Source organism: Solea solea, chromosome 19 (genome assembly GCF_958295425.1).
Source record: "Solea solea chromosome 19, fSolSol10.1, whole genome shotgun sequence".
Lineage (NCBI taxonomy): Eukaryota > Metazoa > Chordata > Actinopteri > Pleuronectiformes > Soleidae > Solea > Solea solea.
The window spans coordinates 3,406,120-3,417,096 of NC_081152.1; the positions used below are offsets into that span (position 1 = coordinate 3,406,120).

At 39.1% G+C, this 10,977-nt stretch overlaps 2 protein-coding genes across 2 annotated transcripts; both read left to right on the forward strand.

Annotated features, from left to right (window-relative positions):
- The first annotated feature begins 437 nt into the window (after positions 1-437).
- On the forward strand, positions 438-2,074 carry LOC131446594 (RNA polymerase-associated protein RTF1 homolog). The gene has a single exon (XM_058617947.1). It carries the CDS (start codon positions 565-567, stop codon positions 1,885-1,887), a length of 1,323 nt encoding a protein of 440 aa, XP_058473930.1. The 5' UTR covers positions 438-564; the 3' UTR covers positions 1,888-2,074.
- A 598-nt stretch (positions 2,075-2,672) lies between these two features.
- On the forward strand, positions 2,673-10,943 carry ccdc62 (coiled-coil domain containing 62). Its single transcript, XM_058617488.1, has 13 exons — positions 2,673-2,918; positions 3,814-3,845; positions 4,424-4,516; positions 5,324-5,516; positions 5,778-5,944; positions 6,666-6,767; positions 6,920-7,091; positions 7,206-7,307; positions 8,081-8,169; positions 8,955-9,055; positions 9,372-9,516; positions 10,363-10,557; positions 10,646-10,943. The coding sequence occupies exons 1-13, from the start codon at positions 2,837-2,839 to the stop codon at positions 10,718-10,720; spliced, it is 1,548 nt and encodes a 515-aa protein (XP_058473471.1). The 5' UTR covers positions 2,673-2,836; the 3' UTR covers positions 10,721-10,943.
- The last annotated feature ends 34 nt before the right edge of the window (positions 10,944-10,977 follow it).

A 10,977-nucleotide genomic window follows, 5' to 3' on the forward strand; every position in this document is an offset into this window, starting at 1 on the left:
AAACTGCTGTGACTTCCTTTTAAACACGTGACACAAACACATAAACTAGTGACTAGTAGTGACTTGTAAAGCAAATGTTTTCAGTGTAACTGAATCATTAGAATCAGATTTGTTTACAGAATAGTTCAGTACTTCCTGCATGACCGGAGCACAGACTCCGTCTGACACAGACACTCGACTGAAAAAACTACCTGGTACCAGGTACTTTGGCTAATGGAAAAGCAAAATAAAAATGTGCTGAGTGAAGCTGTGCCAGGCTGTGTAGTGGAAAAGCACCATCTGTTTCCTTGGACAAAAGTGGCCATTGCCATTGGTTGCCTTTGATCTTTACGACCACGCATGCATCAAAGGCAACAAATCCTGACAAGCACGGATGTAAAAGAAAACAACAAATCTCATAATTTTTAACTCCTTTTTCCACAGTGAATGCTCATCTAGGTAATACCTGTTGAGATCAAAGTTGTGCAAAGAAACAGCAACAACAGAAGTTGCACATACTCCCAGCTAGCCAACAAGCCAGGTGGTTACCGCTAACCAGCAACAGTTATCTTCAAACATTCAGAAATGTTACAGAGGGAGTTTGGAAGTAAGAAGCTAAAAATAGCAAATAAAGAGAAAAGGGGAAAAGAATCCTCAGGTCCAAGACACACCTGCAAACCTGACAAGAAGTTCCAAACCATAGAAGAACCCAAAGCTGAACATGAGAGGAGGAAAAACAAAACAGCCAAACATGCGCCCCTGAAGACGAGTGAGGTTTTCTCCAACAATGACAAGTCCTCAGTCAATAGTCGCTGGAGGTCGCACTCATCGACTCATGAGACTCAACCAAAGTCGCAGCTCATTTCACGACCAGCTGAGCTCAACAGGATCCGTCTGTCAAGGCACAAGCTGGAGCACTTGTGCCACATGCCCTTCTTTGCCAAGACAGTGACTGGCTGCTTTGTGAGGATAGGGATTGGCAAATGCAACACTAAACCAGTTTACAGGGTCACTGAAATCATAGAAGTGGTGGAGACGGCAAAGGTTTACCAGCTTGGTTCAACGCGAACAAACAAGGGACTAAAATTAAGGCATGGAAGCGAGACACGTGTTTTCAGGCTGGAATTTATATCCAATCAGGATTTTACAGACAGTGAGTTCCTGAAGTGGAAAGAGGCAATGATGGTTGCTAGGATGCAAGTACCAACTCATGCCCAAGTCGCCAAAAAAGTGCAGTCCATCATGGAAGCTCTGAACTACAAGCTCAGTGACAAAGACATTGAGGTTATTGTCAAGGAAAAGGCCAGATTCCGTCAAGCACCTCTGAATTATGCCATGAAGAAAACACAGTTACTTAAAGACAAGGCGGTGGCAGAAAAGAACAGAGACTATGAAAGAGTGCGAGTGCTTAAAGATGAGCTGAACGAGCTCGAGGAAAGGGCAGAAGCTATCAACAGACAGAGGACCAAGAACTATTTTGATGTCCATGATATTAACCAGAGGAAGAGACGCTGGAACATGGCTGAATCTCAGCGCGCTCTCATGGACGAAGGACAAAACGCCAAAAGACAACAACAAATGGATCCTTGCATTCGTAAACGGTGCAAACCCATAATGGTGTCAAATGTCAGAAATTCATCAGTACATGCAGCCATTCTTGCTCATCTCGACCAGAAGTATGGCTCTGGGTCAACACCCGAGAAGAACAAGCTGGGTCAAGCTAAACACCCTAAAGATAAACATGTCCCCAAACCAACCCCTGACCTCTCAGGGGACTTATTTCAAGTCCATGATTTTGACATTAACAATGACCTTCAGGCTCTCAACACAGAGGAAAAGTCTCTGACGGTGAAACTCAATGTGTTGCCGGTGAGGGACAACGTGGAGGAGGGGAATGAGCTAACGTAGTCAGTCCATTATTCTGATTATTATTATTTTTAAAGATTCTTCTAGAGACAAATTGTTTTGCTATTTGTTATATTTTTATACTATGGGTACGTAGAGCTTATCTTGTGTTTTCTTATCGTATCTTCTTCTTCTTGTCTTATTAAAACAATAATAACAACAAGCCATGCATTGAAGCTAGTGTAGACAAAGTGGCACCGTTTCTTTTTCTATTAAAAAATACAAAAAGTGAGAAATTGACAAGGCAAGTGCAACAGTTTATATGCCTGAGCAAAACAATCAATAAAAATACTCAAAATATGCAGATCTTCCACAACTTTCAAAAATTCTCATTGAAATTCATACCACGATCAAACTTCAAAATATAAACCCCCAGACACAGATAAGTGCTGCCAACTGCTCCTGTGTCTGGCGTGTATGTGCTGGTGTATAATGAATACGGGTCAAATGCAGAGGTCAAATTCACTATCACTAATTGTTGTGTGTGTGTGCAAAAATAATTCTAATTGTAATTCTCATGTACTGTCTGTTTACAAACCCCTAAATCACTTTTTCAGCTGAAAGGGAAAAAAGCATGGCTCCTCTGTTGGGGATGATGTAGTTCCTAGAACCTTTAAATAAAAAAAATTAAAAGTTTTAAAAATTAAGTTTTATAAATAAAGATACGTGGCATAAAAACTTCAAAACATATACTACATAATGAACAAGGCACATGTCAAATTAAACATTTTCAACATTTTCCTGTTGAGGGCAGCATTGCACCGCCCGGAGTGTACAGCCTGCCGGAAATGATTATTAGAAGAAGAATCACTTCTAAATAGTTAACTTCGAGTTGTTATTTGTAACTGTCCCTGCTAGTTTTGTAAGCGTTTGACTTGCAGCACACTACATTTAAGTGTACTATTATTCAGGTTGCACTGCAACAATACAGGTTTGTTATTGTGACGATGTGATGGACGGAGGGAGAAGATCAGCCTCAGATGGAAGAGCTCATGGAAAAGCTTTCGCCTGTTCTCCCCTGGGTTCTTCACAAGGTAAACACCAGTCGTGTATAAAGTTCCCTGAAAGGAATACTTTCGAAAGAACCAGAATGTTTTCATAATATTACTTAAGTAAAAGTCTTAAAGTGTATGACATTTACTGTACTTAAGTAGAAAAAGTCATTTTCTGATATAAAATGTGAGGAGTAAGGATTGAGCCATGGTGGCTAAGTGCTAGGGCGAGTTGTCTTTCAACTCAGGAAGGTCGTGGGTTCAATTCCTGGCTCTGCTACTCTATATGTGTCCTTGAGCAAGACACTGAACCCCATGTTGAAGCGTCTGAAAGGGTATGAAAGATGTGTGAATGGGTGAAATGCTAAACTGTAGTGTAAAGCAGCTCATCAAGACTAAAAAAGCTCTATATAAATACATACCATAATACCAACTCTTCTTCTTCTGATTTTGTAATGAGTAACAAAGTTAGTTAGGGGAAATGTAGTGGAGTAAAAGTACACCATTTAGGAAATGTAGTGGAGTAAAAGTTGCTAGAAATACAAATAAAGTAGAGTACGGATACCTGAATTGTGTACTTAAGTAGAGTAACATAGTATTTGTACTTTGTACTGCTTCGGTCCATCCTACATCTGTGGAAACACAGTCAAGCAAGCTTGGGCTAAAAATAATTGTGCTCATTTATTTGAGGTGTTACGGTATCGGTACAAGCTGCACAAAGCTTGTTTGGAACAGGGCTGACCCAAGCCTTTACGGGGTCCTAAGCTGAATTTGATTTGGGGGGGCCCCCTTCCCACAAATCTAAGAGGATATTTTTGCTTCAAAATCACTTCACCTCTCAGCCCCTTTTTACCTGTTAAAATACCTTTGTTCTTAACTGAATTAACTTAACCAGGCTTTTTTTTTTTTTGCTTCCACTGTGTTTCATATGCATCAGCTGAGTTCTGGCACAGCACTCCTGTTAAAAAGGTCAGTGACACCATTTTGTTTACTGGTAATTTCTTGGATAACTGTTGGGACGTGTCACATTGCCACTGTTCCCTAAAGTTATCAGTCTCTTCTCATATGGGCGCTAGTTTGTCAACACTTAATCTAATCATCAGTTTGCACCTCTCTATGATGATTCCTTGCTGTATGTAATTTAGAGATCTATGTATTACAGGTGTTTTCCCTCATTCGATCAACTATGGGGGCTGCAACTAACAGACATTTTCAATTGCTGTTTCCCAAACCTTGAAATGATGATATTTTGTCCCGAAACCAGTGGTTCATTATTAATTTTTCATTATTTCTGGAGCAAAGGATCCAAAAAATGTTCATTTACGCATTTAAGAAAGTTGAAATATCAGAGAAGTTTATTCCCCACTTATACATATGTATATCTCTTGATTGTGTATGGATAATAATAAACAAGGCATTTGTAAATTAAATTAAAAAATAAAGTAAAAATAAAAGTTCAACATGAGGACTTTGATGAAGGCAGGATTTATTGCAGGGTTCTTTTGTTTAGTACATGTCAATAATAAAGCTTATGGAATCATTCTCAGGAAAATGGTGGCCCTCCACTGACTGTTACACAGAACACTGTCTTAACCAGCTTGGACACCACAGCAAAACAAAACAGCCATTTTGACTCTGAGGTGAGATGGATCTGGATTATAATCAGTATTTGCTCTGTGTTCATGTTTCTTTCTTCTTTATGATGGTCATATGGGGAAACATTCATGTGCGAGTTTAGCACTCCAGCAAATCTGATGCCCGAGAGTGAACTGGAAAAAACAGCATTTCATTCAAAAACTAATTTTAGGAATTATTAGGCACTTGAATTTATCCAAATTATAATTAAATCTTCATTTTCTAGTGGACCCTAGAAATAAGAAGTCATAAGAGAAAGGTAAAGCATACTTTTGTGTGGAGGTGATGGTTACATTTGGATGGGTGATCTAAATAACTAGATTCTTTTTAAACACTTTTGTGGTGAAACAATTCAATATAAACAAAAACTACTTAGTTACTGTAATAATAGTATTGTTATTGCGTATTTCTTTGGTCCATAAAATGTCAGACATTGTTGGAAAATGTTGGAAATGATGGTGCTCTCAGGCGTCGTGTTTTGTCCACAAACCAAAAATATTTCAGTTTAAATGATTTGTCAAATGGAGCAATGAAACCAGAAAATATTCACATTTAAGAGGCTGAAAAAAAAGAAATCTTGTTTTAATTATTAAAAAATCTCTAAAACCAAATTATCAATGATCAAAATTGCTTACAAGACTGAATCAAGGAAAAAATAAGTAACATATCTGGTCACACGTAGTCCTATGCCATCATTTGGAAATGGACAAATTGACTAATTGTTTTTGCTTTAATGTCAAAATATAAATTGTACATGTTATGTTAACATGTTGCGTATTTCCTCTGTGGTCCCTCTGCGTGTTTTGCGCAAGTTCCCTGTGAAGGACCTGAGTGGTTCCACCATCCAGAGGCAGAGGAGGGAGCTGCAGCTGCTGATGTCCGAGCTGAAGGACCGTGAGCGAGAGCTCAACAACATGGCTGCATCCCATCACAAGCAGCTCTACATCTGGGAACAAGATCGCCAGAAGGTGCTCAGCCTGGAACAGAGGTGTTCCTGTTTAGACGGTGAGAGCAGCACAAAACCTCAGAGATACCGTCACGATTAAAAGGGATAGTTCTTACAAAGTGGGGGTTTTAAAAGGTACAACAGATGATGCAAGACACTGATCAACATGATCAATAACACATTTCCTGCTTAGTTTACTTTTATACAGTTTTACTTTTTCATACATCAGCTCCACGTTGAGCAATTTAATCCAAAATGTGATTAAAATATTTCCTTTCTTTCTTACCTGTTCTTTTCTTTTTGTTTGTTTGTACCTACAGAAGAGTTGCAGAAGCGCAATGAGATGATCAGAGTCCTGACTAAGCATGCGTGGACAGTGGAAAACAGGGTGAAGGAGGTCCAGAAGGAGCTGAGCGTAGCCCAAGAACAGCTCCAAGAGTTTGAACAGAAACAACAGCACATCAGCCAGAAATGTCAAGATTTTGAGGTACCAGTGGCACATGAACACACATCACTATTCTGAGAGTATAGAAGAATATAATGCTTCTGGGTTGCTCTGATGAGCCAGATTTCCCGAAGGATCTAAGGATCAAAGCCAGGAGGAGCTGAAGAAGTTTCATTCTCTCTCTCTTAGATTATGTGTTTTTCATTATGTTCAAGTCTGTAAAGGTTCTCAGTCATCTCAGGAGTATAGATGCAGTTTTCTTAGATTCAGTTTTACATCTCATCTCGGGCTGCACGATTCTGGAAAAGATCATGTTTTTTTTTGCTTAGAATTGAGATCATGATTCTCTGGCAGGATTTTTTCTCAAATCTAAATGTTTGTTGCACTCACGAGGCGCACCTATTGTTGAGTTATTGTTGGCTGTTCCTGTATATATAGTTTGTGTGACTATCTCTTTGCTGCTGTAATACTGGGAATTTCCCCATTGTGGGACAATAATGGTATATCGTATTGTATCGTATCGTATCGTATCGTATCGTATCGTATCGTATCGTATCGTACACTGCTCTCAGTTTTTGCTAAGAGTTTTTCACTGTATTATTGATCAATAATGCAAAAAAAACCTGCCTACTTTACCTTTAAGATACACATCTCTATTGAAGTATACAGTATTGACTGTGTACGTTTCATACTCAGTAGAGGACAGACTTAGTTGTCTCTGTCTTTATGATGTATCAAGTCTCTGTCTCCGGTGTTCTTTCAGGACAAGAACCAGAGTCTGAACTCCACACTAATGTCTCTGTCCAGTCAATTTGGGTCTCTGCAGGTCAAGGATGAAGAACTGAGTTCCATGCTCAAACTTAAGGTACACAAGCAGATTGTAAACAGCATATCTTTGTATCAAGCATCAAATAAAGGACCTTATATTGTACGTATGTTATTATTTGCTGTTGGGATGATCAAGATAAGTTGTGTCAGTGCACGTTAGTGGGTTCATGTGGCTTTCCTCTCATTCAGGATAAAGATCTGACTGAGGCATCGAGTCATATAGTCGATCTCTCAGGGCGTCTGCGAGACCTGGAGACGTCACTAACAGACAGTCGCTCAAGAGAAAACAAGCTTCAGAGAGACTTGGAGGAAAGAAAACTGCGTTACAAAGAAACAAGACACGAAGTCACTTCCCTTAAAGGTACATTCAGTGATTTCATTTCCTCAGACAATGCACACCTTCGAGTGATGGGTCATATATACTTCACATGTGTCTCCGTCTCATCGGCGTCATGCTTTTGTTGTGTTTTTTCAGAGCAGCTGCAGCAGCAAATAACACAGAGCAGCACTCAAAGAGAGGAGATCATCCGTCTCAAACAGGAGCTGCAGCTGCTCCACAGAGATCTGGCTTTGTCAGGTACATCACGTTGCACCAACTGACATAGTTGCAATACACTATAATAGCATATATATATATACAGTATATACATTGGCCAGTTTATTAGGTACACAGGACATTTCCATTCACTTAAAATTATAATTGTATACTGCAAGGATAAAATACTTCTTATACAGCTTTTGAGCCTATTCATTTATCTATTTATTTATTTAATTAAATATTTCACAATTTGACCCCCTGCCCTACAACTGTCAACTTGTTTGCAAAGAGCATTTTGGCTGCTTTTTTCCATTACTATGTTGAAACATACAGTATATACCATGAATGTGCAATACAGAGTGTCTTATATCCTTTTTTTAGCACAATCTAGACAATCTGATGAAAAAAAAAATCATTTTCACAAACTATATAAACACACCTGAGCAAAAACTACTCAAAATTGTTTAATTTTGGAAATACATCACAGGTCAAAGTTCACTTGGCTCGTTTTTATGAATAAAAAGAAAAGGAAAACACTGTATTTTTTTACTTCTGCAGAATTATTGATACTTTATATCACTATGAATCATAACTTTGACTCAACAACACATTTTTTAAAGCCTGAATATGTGACCTATAAACACACACACCCCCAGGATGTCCATATAAGGAGTTGTGTATTATTCCCACGGCAAATGACCATGGGTGCACCTGCGGCACAGATCCATGCTGTGTGCACCTTTCACCTGTTAAGGTTAAGACAGAATCATTCCTACTCAGATAAGTTCAGCTTTGACATCTTTTTTCACCAGGAGAGAGCGACACCTGGAAAGACGACCTGTTGGAAATGGCCCACTCTAAACAGGAACGCACCATGTCTGAACTTCGCTGCCTGCGACAGGTATGAATCCCAGCGGTGGCTCTAAAGCAACATAATAAATCTGTGATTAAATACCTCCTCAGTTGTCGAGTCACAGCTTTGGAGAGTCAACCTTCCTCATTCCTGCCGCTCACGTCGTTGTTGTCATCAGAGAAGTGTTTCTGGTTTGGCCGCATACTTCACGGTGCTTCTGCACCACAGCAGTGACTCTGGGTCACTGTCATGGCATTTTATTGACAGTTCAGAGCTTTATTGTCCCTCACGGGGGGGGGGAAACACAATATGCAAGGACAACAACGACACACACAGCACAACCAAGCTTGATTTAAAACACTCCCAATCCCAAAATTCCTCCTCCTATTTCACATTACACCAACAAAAAACAAGGTTTTTTCTGTAGCCTTCTAACCCTAACCCAGCCTTCTGTAGCCTGAGAGCCTGTATCTCCACCCATAGGGAAGAAGAATTAATTAATCTGATCAAACAATTTAGGATTAATTGAGAAAAATAATGAATGAATGATGACAATGACAATTTGCAACCCTAATATATTCACAAAAAACATAAGAATCATCACATTTCATTATTAATCATATTATTAAGACAGATATAAGTCATAAAAATGAGGTAAATAAGGCATAAAAACATTTGTTTGCATTATTAACATACTCTACTAGGACTTTTGCTCAAAGGTGCAATAGAAAACCGGGGAGAAAAAACCGGCTGTGTGACAGAGCATCTCAAAAATGTGAGCCTGTATTTTCAGTGTCAAATGACTTTCTTCATAAAATGAAATGTTGTTGTAGGTATGTGAGAATCAGAGGAATGACCTGCAGCTGCTGCAGTTAAACCTGGAAAGTGCCCGGGAAACTCTGAGGGAGAAAACCAAACATGCGCTACTGCTGAGGTGAGCACAAGCATCATCCATCCATCCATTTACTGCTGTTTTATCCTGCACATGAGGGTCGCAGAGGGAGCTGTGCCAATCTCAGCTGACATTGGGCAATAGGGGGGGTCACACCCTGGACAGTTCGCCAGTCCATCACAGGGACACATATAGAGACAAACAACCATTCACTCTCACACCTACAGTCAACTTAGGTTAAGTTAAGTCGAATTTTGTTGTTCCTTTTGTGTCATCATGGTGCCGAAGTTCCGTAGTGCCAGTGCAAGTGATGCAGACTCCACGATTAAAGGGTTCTTGTCTGTGTTTGTGTTCCCAGTCAGGAGGAGTTGAGCCGCTCACCTCCATCGTTCAGAGGGGAGAACTCAGCACCTGGACATGAAACTTCCACTTTACCTGGAGCAACGATCCAGCAACGACCAGTGAACAATGACCGGGGAATCTTCTCATCACACGTGATAGATGTAAGATAAAACACATGACCTTTTGATATATGGACAAAGGGTTGACAATAAAATATATTGTTTTTATTTTATTCTAATGTCAGTATAGAAAGTTTACATTTCAAGTCTTGCATCATCATCCATACAAACATGAAATGTTCTGAATAATCATTTGTTAAATATACAAATAAAACAACAATCGATTGTTGTCACAATTGATTAAACTATTTATTATTTTGTCCACAAACAAGAATGAATCTGTTTAAATCATTTCTTTGTTTTATGGAGCAATAAACCCAAAACATATTCACATTTATGCTTAAAAATCATGCCTATACATTCATGCAAATGTCCTCAAATGTGCTTATATATGCATTTATACATATTGTTTAAAATGTAACAATTACACATTTACTAATACATTGCTATAATATAACAATGAAAGACGTAAAAACAACTGTGCAGGATCCATGTAAATATACTTAAGGTACATCTTTTTAATCGCCTTCTTACAAAGATAAAAATAGGAAGTGTTGATTTCTTTACTATAACAGCTGCATCCTCCAAATGCATCCATTGTCAAAAGCCACCACTTCAGAATTGCTTTTAATGTGTGATTTGTTTTTGATTTATTTTATGTCTATTATAATGTTATTTTTTTAACTTTCATTTTGTGTATTTTAATGTATTTTTGCACTGCTGGTAAATTGATATATGATATATGTTACATAACATGAACTTCCTGCCCATTGCTGACGTTATAGCATCCACTCCCTTCTCCCTTCACCATCTCATGTGAACACAGGCATTCATTCATCAGCCTAAATCTCGCTTCAGCAGTTCATTATCAACAGCCTTCTATTACAGGGCGATGATCCTCTGTCCAGCAGTTTCTTGCAACAGCTGCGTGATGAAATCATGCCCCACCATTTGAGAACCCACAGCTTTTCATACAACAGTGGCCCCGCTGTGAGCTACTACGCCACTGAACCCCTTCACTCTCAGAAGGTCCAGTCACCCCAGCACCATCACCACCAAAACCCTTGTAGCCCGCCACAAAAGGTAGACGAGTTTCATCATCGTTCAGCCGTTCCACCTTTGTGTTTGGGCGTGGCCACAAGACATAACAGCTTTTTTTTTCTTTCCACAGGCCGGTGAAACCCCACCCAAAGCCTGCCCTCAACCTGGTGTCAGCCGGCCAAGTGGATGCCTGCACACAGACTGAGGAGGAGATGATTTTCTGTGGAAAATTCAGCATTTACCAAACTCACATTATGCACTGAATTAAATATTAAATCAGTATTATTACATTTAAATGAATGTCTGTGTATGTACACAGCCAAATGTTGAACAATACTGCCTCAGGAAAACAAGATGAAGTGATTCAATCATGAACTATCATAACTGTGTATAACCTTTTTTAAATATATATACCTTTTTGTTTTTAATGTGTTTGTTGTGCTATTTTCCTAACATAAATGT

What these genes read in the sequence shown, in the direction of transcription:
- LOC131446594 (XM_058617947.1), top strand. Translation starts at nt 565, where the DNA reads ATGTTACAGAGGGAGTTTGGAAGTAAGAAGCTAAAAATAGCAAATAAA.
- ccdc62 (XM_058617488.1), top strand. Translation starts at nt 2,837, where the DNA reads ATGGACGGAGGGAGAAGATCAGCCTCAGATGGAAGAGCTCATGGAAAA. An exon ending in TCCCCTGGGTTCTTCACAAG is followed by an intron (nt 2,919 to 3,813) that starts GTAAACACCAGT and finishes CATATGCATCAG; the next exon opens with CTGAGTTCTGGCACAGCACT. An exon ending in AACTTCGCTGCCTGCGACAG is followed by an intron (nt 8,170 to 8,954) that starts GTATGAATCCCA and finishes ATGTTGTTGTAG; the next exon opens with GTATGTGAGAATCAGAGGAA.